Source organism: Tachypleus tridentatus, chromosome 9, assembly GCF_004210375.1.
Source record: "Tachypleus tridentatus isolate NWPU-2018 chromosome 9, ASM421037v1, whole genome shotgun sequence".
Lineage (NCBI taxonomy): Eukaryota > Metazoa > Arthropoda > Merostomata > Xiphosura > Limulidae > Tachypleus > Tachypleus tridentatus.
Genome location: NC_134833.1, coordinates 98,033,031 through 98,058,750, shown reverse-complemented (window position 1 = coordinate 98,058,750; position 25,720 = coordinate 98,033,031). Strand labels below are relative to the sequence as shown.

At 30.7% G+C, this 25,720-nt stretch overlaps 1 protein-coding gene across 4 annotated transcripts in view; it reads right to left on the bottom strand.

The window, feature by feature from the left end:
• The window catches only part of LOC143225836 (transmembrane protein adipocyte-associated 1 homolog), a 62,564-nt gene that overhangs the window by 26,442 nt on the left and 10,402 nt on the right, over positions 1-25,720 (bottom strand). For 2 of the 4 annotated variants that reach the window (XM_076455937.1, XM_076455938.1), the window contains 8 exons: positions 24,499-25,093; positions 20,407-20,539; positions 15,172-15,261; positions 5,985-6,057; positions 4,980-5,059; positions 3,998-4,114; positions 1,371-1,431; positions 899-1,001 (listed from right to left, as the gene is read on the bottom strand). In XM_076455937.1, the coding sequence (XP_076312052.1) occupies positions 899-1,001; positions 1,371-1,431; positions 3,998-4,114; positions 4,980-5,059; positions 5,985-6,057; positions 15,172-15,261; positions 20,407-20,539; positions 24,499-24,635 (794 nt within the window). In that variant the 5' untranslated portion in view covers positions 24,636-25,093. Of the gene's footprint in view, positions 1-898; positions 1,002-1,370; positions 1,432-3,997; positions 4,115-4,979; positions 5,060-5,984; positions 6,058-15,171; positions 15,262-20,406; positions 20,540-21,822; positions 21,938-22,500; positions 22,636-24,498; positions 25,094-25,720 lie in introns of those variants that run through there. The other 2 variants (XM_076455939.1, XM_076455940.1) reach the window with 2 other exon arrangements.

Below are 25,720 nucleotides of genomic sequence, written 5' to 3'. Positions count from 1 at the left end.
GGATACCACATGATCAACAAAATCCACCTATTGTAGCCAAAAAGAAATAACTATTGATCACATTTTTTAGTGTTCATAGATGAGGAACAATTCAGCATGGAATTCAATAATCCAAATGTTATAGAAAAAGGAGTCAATGGTGAAAAACATATTGCAGAATCAACTAGACATTAAAATTTATTAATACAGTTAAGAATACATAAAATGAAGTAATGAACAATTTTATTGAAGAGTGTAACAAACTCCCATTCCTAAGAAATTGTTAAATACTGTGGAATAATATTTATTATTGGTAAATATTTCTCATATAATGTTTTTGTTAAAACCTTTTTCTACATGTTAAAACATTGTTTCACATTCATAATTAGGTAATATCACAAACAACAGAATTAGATCACTTTCCAATTCCTTGTTCATGGAACATTGTGATAGAAAAAAATAATAAAGTCTGCACTGATCAAAATTTCTCAGCACACATTTCAGCATGTTGTTATTCACCGAGTTTTGTGCTAGCCATCCATAATATAAAAATGACAGACTAGAGAAAAGCCAGTTAATCAACTCCACCAGATGCTAGCTGATAAGATAATCAAATAGTGTGACTTGATCATCACTTACAATTCAATCGTAACTAAAAATACAAAGCAAAATTTATTTATTTCTTGAAGGTAACAGGGAAGAACCAGAGAACCCTGGATTTGATGACCACTAAACCATGCTAATTCAACATGTGGAGGACCTCTTTTGTTGATGAGGATCATAGAAGTTTGAATTATACATAAAAAATAAACTTTTCTGTTGATGATACAACATACAGTTTTATATTTATAGATGTAAAGGCAAGACACTGTCTTTTCAGTAATCATTCTGGGTGAATAAGAAAACATGAATTACTTACCATAAACCATCAACTTCTCCATGATAAATCAAGCCACTACCAGCTGCTTGAATGAAATTCATGAAAGCCAAAAACAGTGCATACCAGTAAAATGATTTTTTGGCTGAAACAAACAGTTCCACAGTATGAGAAACTTTTCCACAGAATTCAATATAAAAGTTTATTCACTGAAAGGTTTCAATAGAGAACAATTAATAGTACTTGTCATAAAAGTTCTAATTGAATTAACAAAAATTAAATTGTACATTAGTTATAACTAATTTCTTTTCTTAACTTTTACATTTCATGTTATATGTCATCTCAACTGTAACAAATATATTGATAATTTACCAAATTTAACATTTTGCAATAAAAACACAATATTTCTGGACTTTCTCATTTCAAACAAAGCCATTTTGTATAAATATTTATTAACAAAAATACTAACTGTAGAGGTCAAAATCTTGGCTACGTTTTTACATCTACTACTTACAAGGGAGAGCCAATCTTTCTCTGATTCTCGTCCAAGGCAGGATAAAAATTACAGTGTATACCTAAAGCAAAGGAAAAATGTTACTCCATGCTTACAACAAAATTGTAACATTATTTACAAATAACTGTTATGATGATAATACCACAAACTTTGCTATTTCAGTTGATTTTCATAGCAGAGTAACAAACAAAAACAATCAAGTATTTATGAATAAACAAGTTTAAAGTTCATATAATATGATGTAATGTCAAACATTTATACAAGATAACTTGTCAAATCTTTGAACATCAAAATATTTAAGTGCAGTGATCACTATAGAGTTGTTGAATTGTACTGTTAGCTATATTCATATGGTATTGTTCTTACATTTTCTTTCTACTAATGTTAGTAAATTATGAATTGGGAAATCTTTATTATTAATCAATTGTAATCAGTGTGGCTACAATGACAAAAAATTTACCGATGAATTAAACTGCGACTTCTAAACTGATAATGCCTGTCATGAAAAACATTCTATAAAATACAGATGTAAAACTCAGTTTTAATCGTTATGTACCAATTTGTCATATAGAAATCTTCAATTAAAATGATTTAACCCAAGTTTATATTTCTGTTATTGACCTCCTAGCAGTGGGCATTAAACATTTAAAATAAAGGCTTAATTTTACAAATTAAAAGCTAAAATGGAATGATATGCAGCTATTTTTTAGGAATGCTCTATTACTGAAATGCTGTTTTATAAAAGATTACAAAACCCAATTGGTATATATTTCACAGTTATTTCTCACTTTCTACCTAACAACTGAGAACCAAGAACTGAATTTTACATTTTTAAATGAAGAGCAAAATATTCTGTATTTGTAAATATACATGTACACAGAATAATGCCTTATAAATATACACATACACATACAATTCAAAGACAAGACACCAAACTCAAAAATAAAAGCATCTCAACTGGATCCCTTCTAACTCTTCTTGTTTAGAGAGAAAATAAGTTACAAATATTAATCTATCCTCATGTAACAACCTTTCTATCACAAGTACCATCAGAGCTCTTAACAACAATTCATCATTCTTTCTAACACAAGGAGCCTAAGAATGAATAGTGTTCAGATTTGGTCTAATCGATGGCCTATAAAATATTATACCCTCTTAAGACATGCATTTAATATTCCTGCTGTTAACAGCATTGCTTAAATTGCTTAAGCCCCTTCTGTTTCAGGCTATTTTTTTTGGTAATGAGCTTAAAAATTTTTTCTCCTATTGAAACCACATTTACCATCCAACAAAATTTTAAAGAACTTTGGAAAGTACCTTTTATCAGACTTCCAAAATCTTTTCCAACTATTAATATAAAACTAATAAAGGCTTATAATTACTGGGACAATTTTTATCACTTTTCTTGAAAAGAGTAACATTATCCTACTTCCAATCTTAAAGTAATTCAGGAACTTAAACGTTGTAACAAGTGATTTGTCTTCTACCCGTGATCTTCTTCAAGACTCTTAGGAAAGTATTACATGCCTAAGAAGCTTTATTATTCTCTATACTTCCCAACTGAATCAGATAATCACATTAATTCTAACCTTAACTAGCTTAGAGTTAATTTGATTACCTAGCTCAATTTTGGTTCCATCCAACAATTGTTCAGGATGAGGAATATTTATATTTTCATTAATAGAAAATGAAAAAAAGAACATAACCCAGATATCCCATAAGCAACAGATACTAGTCTTCCTACAGTATCCCTAAAAGATCCTAATTTACTCTAACATTTTTCTAACCTAACATATTTAAAGAAATACTATTACATTTTCAATCAACCTTTTTTACATATAGTTTTTTGATTTCCTAATTTACTGTTTGATTAACTGTTTGAAATATAATCCTGCAAATCCCAACATTCAGTCAATTTAAAACTTAAGTTTATAATACTTTAAATTTTATCCTTCATATGCTAACTTGGTTTTTCACTTAGTTCTCTTTTTTATAAGTAGCATGCCAATTTCCACATTAGATCAGTATCTCCAATTAATTCAACTGCCTTTACACTGTAGACAATTCCTGTTTCATCCTTCCAAAACTTTTTTTTTTTAAATTAGTCAATTATACAAGTTTTACAGGTTCATTAACAAACCTGGTTATTGTAGTTGTAGCTGCATAAAACAAAAATAATGATAGATTGTGACAAAGAAGTTATTTGTACACGAGATTTGTAATTTATGAGTCAAATAGTTAAATAAGCTGCCTGCAACAGATTTTCTATATCAGACTGGAAAAATAAACCACATAACGCCCAAAAAGCAAATAAAATTATTTTGATTTTTGTCTGGGGTACTAATCAAACATAACAGGTAAAAACTAATAACAACAAAACAGGAGCAAAACATTCTGAAGGTAAAAAGGGCAGTAGCATAAATCTGCAAAATAGAAAGTTAAATATAAACAAAATTTACATACCAATGGCTACATTTTCTCATGTTTCAATTTTATGTGGAATACTTAATAAAAAAACATTCAAGAACTATTATGATAATACTCAACAGTATCCTCTATCAATAAGGATTTTTCTATAAAGAAAAGTAATATTAATATACATAAAATAAATAAATTTTCATACTTACTACAGCAAAAACAATGGAGCTAACAAACCAGAAGAGCATGCCTCCATGAGCAAAGATGTCATAGTCTTTGTGAACAATGTGAAAGTTTTCATCGGGTACTACTATCTCTAAAGCACCCTGAAAAACAAAACTCTGAAATTGTCATATCTTTACTTTCAATAGCACATCCACAAGACAACTTTAACACACATCTCAAACTATCATAGCTCATTCACTTCACAAAACAGTTCTCACCACAATTCCCAGACTACCACAGGCATATCCTAATCCTAAACTAGTTCATCTACTCTACAAAACAGTTCTCATACACAGCTTCAAAATTATCACATGCACATTCTACAATAGCATGCTCACAACAGTGTTTAGACATCTTACACTATGACAGGTATGTCCAACATCAAAATGTCCATAAAAAAAATACTTGCATGCAACTCTCAAATTACCACAGGCATATCCTACAGTAGTTCATACACTTCAATTTATCTATAAGACAGTTCTGTTATCACTAAATCTTAAATTAAAATAAAAACCATGTAACAATTGTAGTTTGTTTAATTATACTCATGTATAAGAAAATCATGAGTCACACTGTCTTAGGTACTCTAAACTTGCACATAAAAGAACAAATGCAAAGATTATGATAATCATATTGTTTCTTTTTCTTAAACACCAATCTGAAGACTTAACAGAAATCTTAGTACAATTTTTCAGTGTCTTCAAAGAATAAATAATACAGATTTGTACTGATTATAAAATTTTCCAAAAATCTGCAAATAAAAAGTAATGAAAATTACTTATAGGGACCAGACAGAAGTGTGTACATAAATACATTTACAAAATAATATAACATTGACAATCAATTAACAATACTGACAACCTTAATTTTTACCCATCTCCCCAAAAAATAAGTTTCATAAACTCATCTATATTCAAAAACATTAATCTGCTATATATTCTTGTATGAAACTACAAACAACTGTACCTGTGAACTTGAGTAAGCCAATGAGATAAATGATGTAACAAGCAGGACCCTCCTGATACTTGTATTACTATCCAGGTGACCTGAGTGTGGTGAATCAAACATCATTTCATATTTCTCTTATATATACTTAGATTTTTGACATTACAAAGAATATTGCAAAATATGGAATGTTACAAGATCCACAAAAATTTACACTTCCTCACCAGGGATCTTTCTTTAGTGTTAATGTATTTTTTGGATTTCTTTAAATTTACTCCAGATATTTAACTGACTATCTTCAGATGAAAAAGTTCAATCTTCAGAAAATGAACTAATACAATTGCTAATTAACTTTAAAACTTTTTCAGCACCATCATGTGCACAAAACCATCATACCAGGTTCAAGGGCAAAAAAAGTATTTTTACTTGGACAAGATTTTTAGGTTTTCTGTAAACATCTTGTGAACACAATATGCAAGAAAATTTCTAACATAATAAGAAACTATTATATCAATGGTTTCTAAGAATGTACTATCAAACACATGCTTTTATTGTTTTTCTTCCAATGCTAGGAAGATTTCTACTAATGCTAATAGTTGCCAAAAACAGGGTATTCAATACAAGACCCTGTTAAAAGATGTCTTGAAATGATGGGATGAATTATATTACGTCAGCAGTCTCTCTTTTCTTTTTTAATTGCTATGAAGATTTGTATTACACTAGTAGCCGCTAAGTACAATATACTTGATACTTCATACATGTCACTGTTAGGAAGCATTTCAAGTAATGCTGTGAAGACCTGCATCATACTTGTAACTTGTAAGTACATTGTACATGATCCTAGTTCAATTAGTAGGTACTTCGTTTAATACTGTGAAAACCTATCAAATGCAAAAACCTAATACTTTTGACATGTAATTTGTGACATGTTTTACCCTCTAATTTAAATTGAGCCAACATGCTTCTAATTCAACCATAATGCATTAAAAAATACTATACTTTATGAATTAACAAATCTTCACTCACCAAATGCTAATCCAAATACCAGAACACTCATTTCTGTAGAGAGCAAAAAAAAACGCACCACAACCCACAAAATCTGAAACAAAGAAATGCGAGGGATTTTCACGAAAATGTTTCTTTAAAAAGGCAACTTCTATTTGAGAGGAAATTGACTGTTAAACTACAAGATCTTATTGTAATACTTAGTTTCCAAGAACTGCATGATTTTGTTTGGATACACAGATTCCAACAGCTACAAGGTCTTGCTGGAATATCTACATTTTTCTGTGAAAAAAAGATATTGGGACACTCCTTTGCATTTTTTTTCCTTTTATTCAAGTTTGATCACATTTTATTAATAAAAATTAATGTCTTTTTTTCTTTTCCCAGTATTTATGTTTTATCAAAAGAAACTGCAATTTGTTTTGTTTTTCTTATGTTTTATAAAGTTTGAATGATCAAATGTTTTTCTCATTAGTTTGTACTTCTTGTTTTGTTAGTCTTAGTAAAATGTTTACTATGAACATTATTGTAAAAATACTATCAAGCCATTATCTTGTTTTAAAATTTAAATAAATCGGGACATACAAACATACTATTTGCTCACCAGACTACATCCACACACACAGACAAATTGAAATGATTTAATTAATAATAATTTAGTTCTACAAAAATATAATATGCTGTGCTCATACAATTATCTGAACTGGTGAGCTTAAAACTGTTTCACAAACCTTTGTTTCATCAGGTCTAATGTTTGTTTGTGCCCTGTTGTTGAATATGTACAGATGTAAGGTTACTTAGCTTTTATTCTGCACAAGTCCAAATTGGTTATGGAATGCAGTCCTGTAAGAAGGCTTGACCAATGAATATAGACCTTTGGATTGATTAAACAATGAAAAACATTGTGTACTGATGTTTACTCGTTAATTTCTATCATTGTATAAATTTGTGGTTCTTATACTTAAAACTTATATTTTAGGTTCTACACCTAATAAAGGTTGTTAACTTCACTATGAAGTGTGTATCAGCTGTGAAGTAAATACTTGAATACTACTGTTCAAGACGTGTCACAATGGGACAACATTTGGCATAATGCCCAGTAGGAGCTATTTAAAAATGGAGAGAAGAGACTTGTTACAGCTTCTCATCCAACAGCATGTAGTAGCAGTAACATAACTTATATGTAATTAACTTTTAATTTTCTTATTATTCACTTCCAATAGCTTTTGAGCAAATCAGTATCTAACCAATGCTTAAAATGACATTAAAAACAACAAACAAGCTTTAGTCAGCTCATCAAAAAGAAAAAAAAAAATCTAAGAGGTGAAAACCTCATTACCAAAGTATTCAAAAACTGACATAAAAGGTATAAACTGCCTATTATCCCACAGTTACTTATTAACCAAATAAATGTTGGGTTGAGAGTAAAATATATTTCAATTCTTGTTAAGACTAAGTCACCCAGTTTCAATTCACTTCATATGGCTTGTTTTATTGCATTAAAAAACTTATTGTATAAAATTCTTGAAACTTGAGATGAGCTATGTGTAATTTCTGTAAAATAAAATGTCTTACTTTTACATATATATATTTTAATTCTCACCTTTGGATAAGATTTATCAATACATATTCATTTAGGAAACAATTACAGATGATCATCTTTGTTGTAAGTTTCAATATCCTGATTTTTTTTTAAAGTATTCCTACTTTCTTGTAAGGCTTTCCAAATAACTTTTCCAATTTACAAACCTGTAAATTTTGTCTGTTTTGATTAAAAAATACTACTTGGATTTTTAGTGGTTTAAATACCATTTAAGTACAATAAAATATTTCTTGAATACATTAACATTACAAGTAATAAAAAACATTTTGTAAATGTAAAATGATGTATGAACGATAGTGTCAAAAAGGCTGCAAATAATAATGTAGAGACAGTTAGTGTATAGCTGTATGTTCCCGATATTTTTGTTTACATTCTTCAACACAAACATCCCTACATCATTTTACATTTACAAAATGTTTTACTATTCACTTTGAAACGTTTTTCCCAACTGAAAGTTAATGTATTCTATGAACAAGTGTAACAACATTTAATATTATGTATGTTGATGTTTGTTTTTCAGACTTCATACATAATATAGGGGTTGGCTCCCTAAAGACAACAATTGTAGCACAAAACGAATTGAGTCTTACATGTGATATATTATCTAATGTCCAGCTATTATTGCCTGGTAATTCCCATTTCACTCTGTACTTAAGTTCTTCAAAGGATCACCAGATACTTGTAAGAAAGTTAACTTCTAGGGGTAAACATTGTTTACACTACATTCATGATTTTCTTTTTATTACTACTAGTTATTATAACTAAATGATATTGTGTACTACCCAGAAACAGAGTGGATTTAGGTTCAAACTGATGTTTGTGATAAAGTATTTGTACAGTCACCTTGATTGAAATAAAAAGATGAACAATTTGGGGGTTGGTATCTGACAGATGGTTTTCTACCTTGCTTTGGGGCTTGAGTTGAGAAACAAATAAAAGTGCATGGTTATCTTTTGAAGTAAAACTGTCACTGCTGGTATTTTTAGCACCTGCATTTGTACCATGCCTATTAAATACCTTGGACAATCCTATATTATATATGATCTACAAACTACGAGCGAGGAGATGGCTTTTTTAATTGTCAATCAAATATAATTTGTCAATTTTCCTACTCTGAAAATGTATTTGTGATTGGTACTTATCTTCACTCACAATATTAGCTATTCTCCTCTGTACGCAAAAACATTTTCTTTATGCATGCCACAAGCATTCCACTCCCCCAATTGGAATTGTTGGTTGGTTGATTTGATGTTTTATGGCACAAAGCAATTAGGCTACCTGCACCAAACATCCAAGAAAAAGTTATAATTAAAGTAAATTTAGTAAAATTCATAAAAGGAAATTAATATAAAACAAAACAAAGTTTAAAGAAACATAAATAGCATAAAACCAATGTTTACATCTAGTCTACAACATTATGAGAAAAACTACAGTAATACAAGTTGTAAAGGACTTTCTGTAGCATAATTGAAATTATCATAACTCGCTAGGGAGCAACGATGTCATCAAAAACCATCTCCACAAAAGCAGCAGAACCTTGCAAGCAGTAAATGACTGAGCCAAAAGGCTGTGATAACATGCAAAAGCCCAAACTATTTGAGAAAACATGCAAGGTGCTATGGCAAATGAGAGGGGGAAGGCTCAAAATTGGTAAACCACCTCAAGATGGCCAAACTGAAGATAAAGACAAGATTAAGATGTTATTGATATATGTAGGTAAGCAATGAAAACATCAACTTTTGTCATCCACAGTCCTGGAGAAAATGCCCATTGCAGGGTGAGAAAAGACTCCATGGAAAATCTGCATAGTGATATGAAGCAGCTGAAGTGAGAAGTCAATTACCAGTTGTCAATCTTCAAGTTTTATGGGGACAACAAAAAGGTGAAAAGAAAAACCCCTGAAAAGATTGGGAACAGTTCAATTGCTTACTGCAAGAACAATTCCTGAACTGCTTCTAACAGATGCTGGCTTGTGACTGGATCTAGAGCAGGAGGGAAGAAAACAGGGAAAATAAAAACCAGTGTTAGGAAGGAAACTGGACAACAAATCCTTCTGACAGAACCTGAAGTACCCACTGATTGTCAACAAAGGGTTTTCAGTGATGAAGAAACTCAAGTGGCTGAGCAAAAATGAAGGTTGAGTAACAGGAACTGTAGGCATAGGAAATTGAGACAAACAGGATACAATATTGGTGGTGTGATGTCACCCAAGACTCAATAGTTTCTTGGACCACATCAAAGACAATGTCTTAGAAATGAGAATATGTACATCCCTGAAATACGTCAAAGGTAAATGAACCAGAGCCAATATGGCATCACAACTTACAAAGTCCCAACAACAAGGAAACCTTATATGCTAAAATTGAAGGTGATATGCAGCCTAAAGTGGAGGAGAGAAGAACAAGGGTATCTGCAGAAAATTCCTCTTGATTTTCATGGAAAGCTTCGGACAGGAGGTGTATGGAAGAAAGATACAGTAAAAAGTTGGTAAGAGTAAGAATCAAACAAATACTGAACATGAAAAAACTGATATTTAATTCAAAAGGAAAGAGTGGTATGATCAGAAGCACTTGGGGAGGGAATGGCATGTTAATCTCTTCACTTTATAGAGGTAAACTGACCAGCATGAACCCAAATATCATGGAAGGAGAGAAAAAGATTATTCGTGCAATATAAAGACTGAGGAGTCTCCTCAGGTTGGGAATGGGAAGAAACAGCAAAATTTGGAGGTGAAAAAAAGGCAAAGTCCTTGTCAGTCTGAAAAGGCTCAGTCGGCTCAGGAGGTTCTTTTGCAATGTTTGGGGACAAAGCTTGTCCCTTGTTATACTTGATCTATCAAATACAAAAGCAGATAAATCCACTATTAGATTGCTGCACCAGAGACTTGAAAAACAAAACACAGGTTGCTGATGTAACCTCCATAATGGTAATGTTAACCTCCGAATTTTGTACAAAAAACATTCAAAGTCAACTGTAGAAAAAGTAACTAGAATTAACTGCTAAATACAAATATAGGAATTGGGTTGAGTGAAAGCAAATTATGTTGAAAAATGATTACTTTGTAAGGAAAACAGTAAAGCATGATGTGTACATCCAAACTCATGTGCTGCCATATGATAAATGGTAGATCAAAAGAGGAGTCACATGTGATATGTGATACTCCTATTGGTGACAATATCATGCATGATGATTTACATGAAAGATGTTGGAATCTTGCAATTCCAATAGGGGGAGCATACGACATGTTTAAAGATAATATTTACTTATATAAGACAGCACTGAATGGGAATAACCAATCCTTGAGATGAGGTAAGTACTGCATAGGAAGTTTTATTTAACATGTGTAACAAATTTTAACATTAAGAACAATTTTAAGTCAGAACACTGTTTGATGTTCAATTACACACTTAAATTTCTTTTTCGGTGGTTTTCTTTGCTCATTCAATCAATTAGATAGAGCAATAAGCTATAATGTAAAAACAACCAAACGAACAGCAGACTTTTTTTAGAAACATGAACATTAAGATGATCACAAGCAAAAAGATCTGGCTAAACCTAACAATTCTCAACCTATTCTTGTTCCATAATGGATATTTCTTTTTCCTATCACACTGTTTTATAATTCAAATTATGTATAAAATGAAAAAGCACAAATGTTTTGTGAGCTTTGAGAAAAACATCCATGATTATAATTGTAGTGGAAGTTATTCACAAACATCTTTTCTTCTATCAGCATTTCACTAAGCTAAACTTTATTTTATTTTAATATGTAACAGCTATAAACAGATAGAAACCAAACTGGCTTACACAGTTGATAAAAATAACTTTTAATACCTCTTTAGATCACTAGCCTATGACTTCTAAAAGTTGAAAGGTAATTTACACAACACCAAAACAACCAAGACTGAAAATCAGTAATTGATTAAAACTTATACAATGGCTTATTTATTGAACTTACAATGATCAAGTTGCCACTGTAGTTGTTGTTTTTGTGTTTTTTTTACAAGACTAGAACATTCCTCTTAAACTTTTAAAAATTCAGGAATTTCACACATGTAAATGCTTTCATTCAGTGTGTGCTGAAAATCAAAAATCAAAACTGACAATTTTGTAAATTTTTCTATGTAAAACTTTCAATGCATAATTTTAACTCTAAAGAATTTTAATAAAATGTGCCAAAGTATAACTATTAGTATATATTCCATAATTTGATGCAATTGTGTCACTGTGACAGGTTATACCATAGCCTAGTACCATAGTTAATTACTGATTATTATTCAAGCATCTGAGAAATTATAAAAATACTTAAACTATTTAAACACTAGATACTAAAGCAACTGATAGGTTAATAAGAAAATACAGCTGTCTAAATGATAATTATTCTAGCAACTAATGAATTTAAGGAAATGTAAAATGACTATCTAAACAGTTAATCTAGATGGGTTAATAAGAACGTTTTTAATAACTGTCTGTTACTATAATCATCCCAGCATCACATACAATGATTACATTATGTAATAAAATTTTTACTTTTTGTTGTTCTTGGGAAGAAAGTTATTTCCAATTGCTTATGCCTAAAGTAAATGAGAAAAGACTTATTTTTCTCTTCAAACTTTTCTTTTGTGAGCTGGGTAATGAAATTTTCAAATTCATCCATTTTCCAGAACATTCCAGGTAGATTCAGTACTGAGTAGCTAATACAGAATTTTCTTGAACTCACAAAAATTTAAGAACTTTCTAGAATGTTGTAGAATTCATGAGAATTTTTCTTAGTAATACACACACACACACACACACACACACACACAGGGGTTCACCATTCACCACTTCAGTAAAGTTCTAGCTGCCTCAGTGAACATAAACCTATCTGATTTTATCAGAGATGGCATCAAGAAGCTGCAAGTATTCTTCAGACAAATTCTGCTATGTATGTGGCAATTTATCAAGACAAGAGCAAAAAAGTACTGACAAATTTTAGACCTTTTAAACTTTAAATATCATTTATCTGTTTAATTTCCAATAGAATAGAAAAAATATCACAAAATATTTTGCATGAATCTCTTACATTAGTTGTGGATGAAATAAATTTATTCTTCATAATAACAATTTTATTTTGCTCTTTTGCAGGATGGTACAGAGGGAAAAAGAGCCATAAAGTTTGCTATTCCAAGAATTTGGCATGAACCCACTGACCACTCAAACAATTGCTACTTCTGCAGGGTGGACCCTTCCAAACATCAGGCTGACAAGAATGCATCTGCTATCATTCCATCATCCATTGCCCCAGTGCCACATTGCCCTAAGCTTCCTATGCTCACCCCTGCCTGAGAAAACAGCAATCCTCAAAAGAGAGCAGCAAATCAGAAAAGGTAGATGTTGAAAATCCAGGTTACAATTTAATTCCTGATGGGTCTCCAAGGAGGCTTTACCAAGTTTCCCTGTTATCTTTGCCTTTGGGACAGCAGGGATACTGCAGCACACTACAACAGGAAGCACTGGCCACAACAGACCAAGTTCTCCGTGGGGAGGCACAACGTCAAGAGTGAGCCACTAGTGGACCTCCAGAAGGTGTTGTTCCCACCATTGCACATAAAATTGGGTCTTATGAAACAATTTGTCACAGCTTTTGTGTCTGTAGCCTTCAAGGACCTTAGACTTCTTCCCTAAGCTGTCCGAGGCAAAGGCCAAAGGTGACGTCTTCGTTGGACCACAAATAAGGAAGATCCTGGAGTGCATATAATCCCCCAAGAAGCTCAGTAGGAAGAAAAAAAAGCTTGGGGCAGCTTTGTCACAGTGGTCTGGAGCTTCTTGGGCAATCACAAGGCAGAAAATTATGTGGAATTGGTTAAGGCTCTGGTGAAGAATATGGCAAAATGTTCTGCAGGATGTCCCTGAAAGTCTACATCCTTGATGCTCATCTTGATAAATTCAAGGAGAACATGGGAGCATACTCAGAGGAGCAAGGCAAGCACTTCCACAGTTACCATGGAGCATATAAGGAAAACATAATGGGAGACTATATTTAGGGGCTGATACGTGAAAGTGATTTATATTACAGTTGCAAATCCCGTAAAACTACTCACTTCTAAACATTTTTGTTAATTTTTGTATAACTTTAGTATAAATACATGTAAATCTTGATTCATATGTTGAATTATTCAGACCTTATGTAAATGAAAATGTACAAATTTTCCCGGTTTTACATAGAAAATAGATTAATTTGAAAATTTCATTATCCAGGTCACAAAAGCAAAGTTTGAAGGGAATAATGGCCATTTTCTGTACTTTTACAACATAAGTAATTAAGAAATAACACATACTATCCTAGAACAAAATTTGTGTTACATAGTGTTATCCATGCAACTAATAGGTTCATTAGAAAACTTAAACTGACTGAATAAATAATGATTATCCTAGCAACTGATGAGCTAAGGAGAAAGCCTACACAGATTATATGAAGATGTAAGGTAATTTATAAGTTGAAAAAAACAAACCTGAACTGTATATACTAACTATTCAAGTAAATAATTGGTTGATAAGAAAGACTAAATTGACCCTTTCAACATTTGCTATCTGAGCAATTGAAGAAATTTTAAATAAGTCTTAATAATATATAAATACAATACACTTCTGTCATGCCACATTCATTTTTTGGCAATATTTAACAATATACATCATCAGTTGGCAACAAACTATCACCTGATACTGTTAGATCAACTACGGTGTTTATATTGAAAGCTTAATATAAATGTTGATTTGTTAGAAAAATTTTTATTCTCTTTATACAACTTTGGTGATATAGCAATAAAATAATTTAATTCAGAAATTACTTAAAAGTGATATTTCTTCTCTTCTGAGAAGTTTTAAGCACCTGAGCTTTGGATAAATTTATTGCACATCTTTAAGCTTAATTACAAAACAAGTAGTGCTTTAGGTTATCTTATTACACTGTGATAACATTTTATTTATATTTACTTCAGTTATCTTATTAATATATCAATTGTTTTTACATTGAGTTGAAGACAAAAGCAAAATAAAAGTTACTAAGAGTTTCAATAAAGTTGTGTTTCAGCTAAGCCTCAAGCTACATTTATATATTGAGCCTAATGCTTAAATGAGACTACAAAGAGAGCAACTATTACTAACATTTGGAGTCAGATAATATTTAGTTGTGTATAAATTTGAACAGTATTTAAATTACATAATAAAATAATATATTTACAACATGAATAGAAAAATATGTATGTAAGAATGTTTAGAAATGTATTATGCAGCAATAACTAAAATGCTGAAAATTTATCCAGTTTTTAAGGATGCTCTTTAACAAATAAGTAATCATTGTCAATGTTGCATATAAAGAAACATTAAACAAAAATGTGATTTTTAATGGGAATAACATTAATTAATTAATTAATTTATAGCAATCTTCAATGAATTTTTAACATCTATCATGTGCAATAGTATAGATAATATTAGCCAATACTTTTAGGTGTAAAAATGCTTACGAGAAATAAAAATTGTAGGTATTTAAATTTCAGTAAAAATTTAAAACACTTTCAACATACTCTGTAATTAGCATGTAGTGATCTTCATCTTAGTACACACCTTATCTGTTAAATCTCCAGCAAATACTGCAGCATTCACAGTCATTGAAACTATGCAACGAATCACACTGACAACAGCATTGACAACAACCTGAAAGGCAAAGAACATTTGTGCATGTAATTGTTCTTCAAAATAACCTGAAAAACAATAAGAAAAAGTATGGCATAACATAAATTAAAATACATATATTTTTAAAGTACGCAAGGTTAAAATCAAACAGAATGGTGATTAATAGTCCAGAACTTGTATACATTGAGAATGTTTTTTTCAAACATGGTCTCAAATGTATATTTTCATACTTGTGTAAATATTGTATTTTGACATGCCCCTCATGAGCCAGTGGAGGACATTTTGTTGAAAAAACCTACACAATCCAGATTCTTTTAATTTGAACTGAAATTTTTGGAAATTTTTACTGGCTGAAAAAAAGATATGTTTCCTTTTTATGTTGGAGCTGCAGAAAGCAATTTGAATTGGTAAAGTGGCAAAAATTCATCAGCTCAACATGAGCTTAACAGCCAAGCACAAGAAACAGAAGTCCACAAATGACAGATTTATTACGGAACCATTTAGAAGCACCTCAATAAATATTGTGCTGGTCAAGTACAGTATTATGCCAACTGCTTCTTTCAAAGTGTTCCTGTCTGTTCATCCTACTGCTGCCTATTGTGATGCTTCAACCTTCCCTACCAAAATGCATGCAAAATCGTTCATATCCAAACTGAAAGCTAAACATAAAGAGGTGATAGCAAAAGGATGAAAGATTGGCAACTGCTTAACTCATGATGCTGAGAATGTGGCTTTTTGTTTTATACATGTCTGGTATGGAAACTTGAGGATACTGTATTTTACTTAAATATTTATCAATTAACAAATGAAAACATGTCTCAAAAAGATACATCCAAAACCACCATCCTTGAGAGTTTCTGGATTGAACTTACTAATATTCAACCAACTGTATTGTAAAAGACATCCCTTGGATCCTAAGAGACGCGTTAACTTATTTTTCTTTTGCAGAACAACGCTCAGTAATTACGATGTTTCAAATAAGATGGTGTATAAGGAATTAAAATCCAAGACAGCAATATATATAATATGAAATAAATTAAGATAAAATATAATTGAAAATTTGGAATCATGTATTAAACTAATTCATGAAACAAAATTTATCATCAGAAACCTACACAGAGCTTAGCTAACTAGAGAAGCATGATTGTTTTTATTTGTAAAGTATATTGATAAAACAAACAAAAAATTCAACTAGAAACAAAGAATTGAATAACTTTATACAAAAAACACTCTATAAAAAAGAAAATAAAGCTGACAAAAGCATGCATTAAATTTAGTTCATACAACAAATTAACCAAGAGCCTATGTATCAAGAAGTCATTTATCAAACTAATTCATATATTAAACATCAAAACTAGGTAATAATACTTCATTACAAACACAAGTTAAACTCTTAAAAACACTAATATAATAGATAATACACTAAGTTTTAGACATACAAACATGTCCAGAGTTAATCCATTATTACAAATAGTTAAACTATTTTGTGGAGCAAACTTCAGCAATACAAATATTTCAAGAGTCAACCAACATTAAACTAATTCTAGCAACAAACTTTTTTCCTGAAACACCTATTAAGGGTTGTTCTACCATTACAAATAATATACTAACTAGTTGTACAATGTAGCACTTACAAATTTGCTGTTTTATCCAGCAATTAACCTAGATAGTAATTTACCTACTTAAGTATGTTCAAGTTCTCTACACTTAACATTCTTATAAACAAGGTGTGAATAGCCATAAAAATGCATTGATCCTTACTTGGGATAGTACAACATGCTACAGTAATCAGTTCCTCGAGCTTAATTGTTTGAGTATGCTTCTATGTTATCACCTCTCTAGTGTGTAAGTTCCTACCCATGTAAAGGAGTATAGAAGTTTGCAGAAGTAACTTGAATACATATAACAGAAACAAACTTTGTCTTAAGAGTGTATAATATTTACAAACATGATCTCTTACTCTGAGAAAGAACAACTTTTCATTTTATTGAGTGAATTGTTCTTCCTAACTACTCCAGTCAGATCCAGCATATTCACTGTTTGTGTTTAAACAAGAGGAAACCTCAATAGACATGGAACTTGAGATTCTTTTAGGTAGGATTAGAGTAACTTATTTCAAGATACTTTTTTTTTTTTTAGCTATATTTTCATACACCAGCAATAACAAGCATGAGGTATGTGGATAACTAATTCAGTTTTATTACACAAAGATCTCTACCAGTTTACTCTCAAATTGAAATTCTTTGGAGCAGGATGATGCAGCCATGAGCTAAAAGTTTGTACTTAAAGAAAACAACTTAGAACTGCTCTATGAGCCACTATGCCATGGTTATTTCTTGCTCATACACGAGTTTTGAGTTTCTTTCACTTTGTTTCCATGTTTATTTTGTTTAAAATATTTCCTGACTTTGCTGTTTATTGTGGATTGTAACATTTACCCATACTTCCTTCTTCCATTAGATTTTCTGGTCACTAAAGATTGTAAACCATGATAAGGGCAGGGCACTTTCACCACACAAGACTTACAATTGAGAGAATGGAAATGTAGTTGGGAAGAGAACACAATATGAGAGTATGGCAAAGACTAGCAGAGGTTCTTTCCAAGAAGGCTTTTGCCAACTTTGGTGGTAAGCTTTGTCATCATTCCCAGTTCATTCTTACAACTGAAAGGTTGATGGTTATAAAAATGAAACCTTGACAACTGCAACTCATAATGATTTGTACGCAAAACAATACTCAATTGTAGAAAACATACATTATTTCACAGTACCTTTGTCTACTTGAGGTATGGCACCAAATCTAGGCATACAAGGTTTATATACAAAGATAATTCAAGTGTAGGAATACAAGGTACATAGATCAAAGGAATATTGTTAGGGAAAAGCAATGATTTTTTTTTTGCACAGCCCCAAGAACCTTCTAATCAGAGGTTTATCTTACAAAAACTTCTCTAACTTATCTATAGCAAAATCAATGTACAGAGGGGCAAAATACAAAATAAAACCACTATTTCTTTTTTCCAGAATGACTGCAGCATGACATACAATTACAATGATACATGGAAATGCTCTCCACTCACTAACATTTTTGCATATCTACTTGCTATTAATTTCATCACTTAATGTTCTTTACATCTTAGACAGCAAATTTACCATGGAGGGTGAACTTGGTTTAGTTTAAATTATACTCACAGTTATCTGCACTAGCCTTCTATAATTCAGCAGAGATAAACTAGGTAGAAGTCAGATAGTCAACTCTGCCCACTGCTATTTGTGCTACTCTTTTACCAACAAATAGTGGGACTGACTATCACATTGTATTGTTCCCATGGCTAAAATAGTGAGCATGTTCAATGTTGGCAATTCAAACCCACAACCTACAGATAGTGAGTGTAACCACAAAAACACCATCCTAGGCCAAGGTGAACTTGGTATAAAAAGTGATCATATTAAAGCCACTTGACAGTCACTTTTAGTGAGACTTATAGACTGTTTTTTTGTTATCCAACCTAACAGTTTCCTAATTTTTAAATTTGTTATATTTTTGAAAAATGTATAACAATAAAAATTTATATTAAAAACAAGAAATTTTGGACTTGCATTAGAACTGAAATATATTTCAGCAATTTATACAAAACATCATATTTACTTTGCACTAGTTTTTTCATCCTATGTTGATTCTCCACAAAATCTTTAATGTTTTAAACATGAATTTCAGAGAAGGAAAGATATATCAGACACCAGAATACAATGACAACATTACTGTAACTTAGCTAATTTTCTAACAAAGCTATAAATAGGTTAAAAATGCTGTTAACTGCTCAAAGCAAACATCATGATTGTAAGCAATGAAACTAAGGCTAAATATCTACTTGTGGATTGTAAAATGAAATTATAGTACAAGAAATCTTGTGAAAAAGCTATTCTTTCTATTGGTTATAAATAATCCAACAGCAATATCTAAGTGATATTATTATTAATTTTTTTGAAAAACAGAGTAAGGGAGGGCCATGTCATGTTGGTTTCACATTTTTTTTATATCTCAATAAAGCAACAAAATTGGATGTTCTAAATTTATATTCTCACTTTTCAATGTCTCTAGTACCTGTTTATCATTGGTTGCACACTCAGTTATATAAAGGTTATATAAAATTAACAATTCAAAGTCCCTCTGCATCAAGTGCCAAAAAAGTGAATACTAAGAATTTATTAAACAAATGCACGTATGATTTAATTACAACTTTCAGTTGTTCCTGTTGCTTATAAATGAATATGTGCTGTTTTTCTATTTAATTGTGCAAATAATTGTTTAATTCTGTGTTGTATTTTAATTTTCTTTTTCCATTTGTCAAGTTTTTAGCTTATTGAGTTCTTACTCTAATTTTGTACCATGTTCAATTGTGTTTTTAAATTAAGTTAATTTTTGTTTTTTATCAATTTTTATGTAAAACAATGGTATTAACATTAACTACCCATTACAAGAAGCTAAATATTTAGGTCAAAAATAAAATCAAGGTGGTAATAAGTAGGTATAGCGTTTAAATATACTTTTCTTACATTCTTACTTATAAAGATTAGAAAGCAATATATCTGGTCATAAACTCAATGTCACAAGGTTTAATTTTATATTTACTTAAGTTTTATTTATTCTTTGTTTGCAGGAACTCTATGTTTTAATACAATTAACTTTGTGTGTGTGTGTGTGTGTGTGTGTGTGTGTGTGTGTGTGTGTGTGTGTGTGTGTGTGTGTGTACAAATTTTTACTTGCAGGTTTTCTGCATTTAGTGAGCAATCTTGTGAATAATGCATTCACCTTTTCCTTGGGTTAGGATAACATACTATATTAAACATGTTTAGTATACACATCATCTTCCTGTCTATTATTTACAGAGGACAGTTCTTTTATCCTTTAGGAAGTTTTTGTTGTTCTTGCTCCAGCAGTCAGTGCAGGAACTTATTACGTAGCCAGTAACAAAAATGGTAATTACTAGTAATTAGCACCTGGTTATTATTTTAAAAAGTTATTATTTGCTAATTAGATTTTAGTGATCATACAGATTACTAATATTAACCACGTTTGATATCTGGTTGGCACAACCTTAGAATAAGTAAATATATACATTAGCAAAATTGGAATTATCCTGGAAGTACAATATAAAATGCTTACTAAGACATAAAAAGCATAAAATATTGGACTGCTTGTGGCTCTCAACTTCATCCTAGCTCGGTTGAATCGGAATGCAAGAAACAACAGGAACAAAACATTGGGAATAAGTATGCTCAAATCCCAAATTCGGACTCTAAAAAATAAAAATACATATTAATTCACTCTTTGATAAAAAAAAATATGTAAACAGTACTTATACCATTCTTTTATGTAAACATATAATGTATGTGTTTGTCTTTTTTAATTTCATGCAAAGCTACACAAGGACTACCTAGGCTAGCTGTTTCTAATTTAGCAGTGTAAGACTAGAGGGTAGGCAGCTAGTCACCACCACCCACTGCCAACTCTTGGGCTACTTTCACCAATGAATAGTGGGACTGACCATCACTTTATAAAGCCCCCATGGCTGAAAGGGCAAGCATGTTTGGTGTGATAAGGATTCAAACCCAATACCCTCAGATTATGAGTTAAGTGCTTTTATCACCTGGCCAAACTGGGCCATAATGTATATGAAAAATGCACTAGAATATTCTACCTTTAAAAACTTGTTATAATGAGCTTTCCTAAATAGAAGTAATGTTAATTTTAGTAAAATTAAATAAACATTTGTGTTATTAAACCTTACTATAATTCTAACTCATAAATGATTTAATAAAGTTGATAACACTTGAATCACTTAAACAAATTTACACTGTAATGGTATAAAAATAAATTGAGTAATTTCAGTGTAATTATCAATTTTATTAATGTCATACAAATCAAAACTATAGTAAGTTATAACACACAAAGTTATTCACTTTAAGAACACTTTATTCTTTAACTTTACACTATTTTACTTATTCAATTAATATATATAGCTCCTAGACCACTACTACATCTATCATATCCTAGCTACCACAATGAGCTCTGGTATTAGGGGAAAGGCATTGGATATGGAAGACGTAGCATGGTTGACCTATTATTTACACATTTTATTTCATACTTCATTTTTGAGAATTAAATATATATGTATATAAAGACAAATACAAAATTATAGCATTATAAACTTGTTATAGAATAGTTTTTCTTAAAAAGAGAATGCACACAAAACATTTAACAGTCTTGGAGAAATATGAAGTACACTATGCCTATTATTTTAACTTTACTCTTACTAAAACTAACTCCACTAAAAATGGGAAAAAATTCTCATATACTTTTGCTTCATGTAAAGACAAAATGTTAACAATATTAAATATACATGGAAATTTAATTATATTTTTCCAAAAACAATTTTACACAATCTTGCTTAGCTTACAAAAAAATTCAGGTATGTGTATACAAGTACAATACTGTTTTACTATAGAAAAGAATCAAAACCTGCATAACTTCTTTCTGAACACATTGTATGTTAAACCACTAGACAAACAATAAACTTACAGTTAGTTCTAAATTATGTTTAACGTCTGTGCAAATTACAAAAAAGTTTGATGAAAAACTTTGTAAACAATATTACTCATTACTCGATGATACAATATGCTGTTCTCTTTTTAAATGCTGTAATCCTAATGGCTACAGACAACAAAAGACATTAAGAGTAACCATGAATCATCAAATGATTCAGGCCAAATGAGTCATGCTGTGCTAAACAAAGAATATTAGTTGCTACTAAAGGTATAAGCCAACTACTGAAATATGATACAAGTTAATAACATGAAATGTTTTATACATGAATAATGAGTTCATTGGCTTAAAACAAATTATATGAATATAAATTTTATATGCCATAACAATACACTGTTAAACCACATGTAGAAATACAGGTTTAGTTAGGAGTAACTAAACTAGCAAATTATGTAGAAATGATTTGTCACAATTAAATGAACTGGAATGTGGTAATGCATAGAGAACTTAACACTGTTAGAATAAAAAGCATGAAATGAGTTATTTCCATAAAATCTACAATGTGAACATGAGCACAAAAAGGCAGAAGCAATAGCTCATGTTACACATAATTGTCTTTAAAAACTTAAAACTCTTGTGTGCTAGACCTAATGTAAAATATAAAACTTGACATTTATGTAACATAACATCTACTCAACTCAAAATTCCACTCACAAAATCAATTACATTTCAGCTACTTCATAAATCCTCTTGCTGTGTATATCACAGTGAATACTAGCTCCACACCCTTGCTTTTAATAGACTACATTTCCTAATGAACTAGCCCCACCTTCTGTAGACACAATTCATGCAAATCTACAATTTCTAAAGCTAGGTGTACGTACAATGCTCTTTGTTGGCACTTTTTTACATAATATATATATATATATATATATACCTGTAACATTCTCATGATAACAATGAAATTCTGATTGCTACATGAATGTGTTAAGCTTGCCTTATCAAACTTTGTACATGATAGCAGTGATACTTTAAGAATTTTGAACATCAACATAATAATGACATTAAAACATTTGAAAACTGTTTATATGGTTGTGTTCAGTAAACAGTACAGTGACAATTTCAGGATAAAATTTATGTATGTATAATGAAACAAATTAGTAATTGCTTTCTTTTTTACTTCCACATTTAAAGTTTTTGTAATGAATCAATATTTTTTGTACCTAAATGTCAAGTTCAGTTTACTGTCCTATAAATTAACAAATAAAATTAAATCAAGTCATACATCTTCAGAGGCATACAGCTAACGTGCCTACAAAGTGAGGTTAATGACACTCCCACTACAACTACTTTTTTCCACTACAAACTATGATTTTATAAAATGCAAGCCACACTGGTAAAATGAACTTCCTTCTTCTCATTGATGATATGCACAAATTAGTTTAGCATTTCAGCAAACACAAGTTTAGATTCAACATTCATACACATACACTCCAAAAATCTAAATAGTTTGAAATTTTGTACCTTTGTACTTATTTTGAATTAAGTCTAAGTTATTTTAATTATTACTAATAATATTCATTCTTTACACTTACACATTAATATAGTTAGGCTACATATACATTACATATACAAGTAATAGACTTGAAATTATTTATATATTTATTAACAAGTATCTTTTCCTTTAAGTTACAATGGTATGATTTCATAGGTTTAACAGTTACAGTTGTAGTGAAGATTTAACCTTGAAACAATATCTGTATATTTGAAAGAGTTTAAATCAGATTCAATGTGTTTAAAATTCAAATATAAAAACAGATTATCAATCAATAAAATTGAACTACGTTCAAAATGTTCCCACTTAAAAATGTATATCAAAATCCCAAAGTAGAAAATATGACAGTTTTAAAGCCAGTTCATGAAGGTTTTGAATGCCATTTTAATTGTGCAAGGAAACAATACATAGTGCTATATTCAGGCAAAAGTAATGAAATATGTACACTATTTATAATGCATACTCTAGTACACATCTGTATTAATATTAAACAGATATTCAACACTGAATACAAAGTTTACAGTACATAATACAAATAATCAATGATAAAAAAATCACTGCTTAAAAATATTATAAAAACAGGAAACCTGATTTTATCAGAGGTACATGATGAATAACATTTAATTCAGTAACACATGGAGACTGTAGAGGCTAAAATAGATTTTAAAACTGAAAACACCCAACTCATTCCTTTATTGGGAACTTAAAACTTTATTTCAAATTACTTTACACAGTATTGTGTATTTAATTAGTATTAGAATCATACAGACTGTTTCAAAAACTGTTACAGAAGTGTCAAATATACTTTCTTTTATTTTAATCTGCATGTAAATGAAGGTACAAAAAGTACCACCTGTTGAGAGAAGTGTTCCCTTATCTTTGTAATATCCTGCACACTGACAATTTATTCTAATCACCAACATTGCTTAATTGGAAGAGGAAGAGAAATAAGCAAATGTCCAACAAAACTACAGTATATTCAAGTTATCTTTACTAAAACGTGAGGTATGTAGTTAATATTCCATTATCACTAAGTATGAAGTTTAGTTTATAATCAACCCTACTGTACAAATCCTTTTAACACATTAAACAAGTGAGTACAACATACATTGGAATTGTGCACATGTAAGATATTTGTATATTTTTATACAACTTACCTTGAGTTTCCAATCTCATCATACAAGACCCATTTACATATATTTTCCTTCTCTACTGTGGCTGGTGTCACAGTGACATTTGCAACATCTGGTCCATGTAAGTGGGTGGATCCATTGCTCACAGCTGTGGATGTCATGGTTGGACTAGAAGACCTATGGACTAAAAGACAAGTTCATCTCCCACAATCAGGAAATTAGACTATGATGTACATGTATTACACATATGCACAGTTTTTCTACCAGTACAACTTTCTTCTATTCAAAGCACATGGAAGACTGCCCATCTGTGACAGATTAACAATGTTGCACTCAGCTGGTAACAGGAAATTCAACTGTTTTTAAAAAACAAGTCAGGTGTTGCTGAAGAACTACAATATCTGCAAGGTTCAGCTATTCATCCACATACTTGTGCCTGGTGAGATGTTGTTCCACCCAATATTTATTTGTATAAACAACTCATGGGTTATAATTTTACAAATATATAAAATTAATTGCTATTTCAGACAGTCAACTCAGTTGTTTTGATCTAAGATTCACCTGGAAAATTAAATGTTTTTTCTTTAACACACTCTGTGTTTTTGCAGGTATTAGACACCTATAAAAAAAGAAAAAAACAGTAATCGCATTTCTGTCAATGGTGAATAAAAATCAAACTAAGTTTTTTGCATTATACAACATCAAAAATACTAACACTATGCTAATTACTAACATTCTTGTGTACAGTTCTTTTTCAATGTTTGTGAAGACACTGAGATTCAAGTTTTTATAAACAACATGACAATTACTCAGAGAGTGACAGGAAGAACCTGTCAAACTAAATAAAACTATTTTTAGTGGATAAACAAGTAAATATGTTTGAAAATTTCCTATTTAAAAAAGCAACATATTTCACTAACTATCTTTTTATAATTTACATTATTTACTAATACAGGCATAGTAAAGAAAAACCAAGTCTGCAGTATAAAGGGAAATGTTAAAAATGCACATAAAAAACAAGCACATCTGTACAGTGCTACTGCCAACTGAGAAGCAATTAACAACTGCAAACAGCAGAAAATTCATTGGTTGCAACTGGGGTTGTGTCATGCTCCTATTGGTGAAGAACTGCTGCATACTCATTTACATGTGGATATGCAAAAGCAAGAGGTGGAAGGCTAGAAATGAGCATGAAAAATTTGAACTGATAGAGGGCAATGTTAGTTGAAAAAACAGTTTTGTGAGT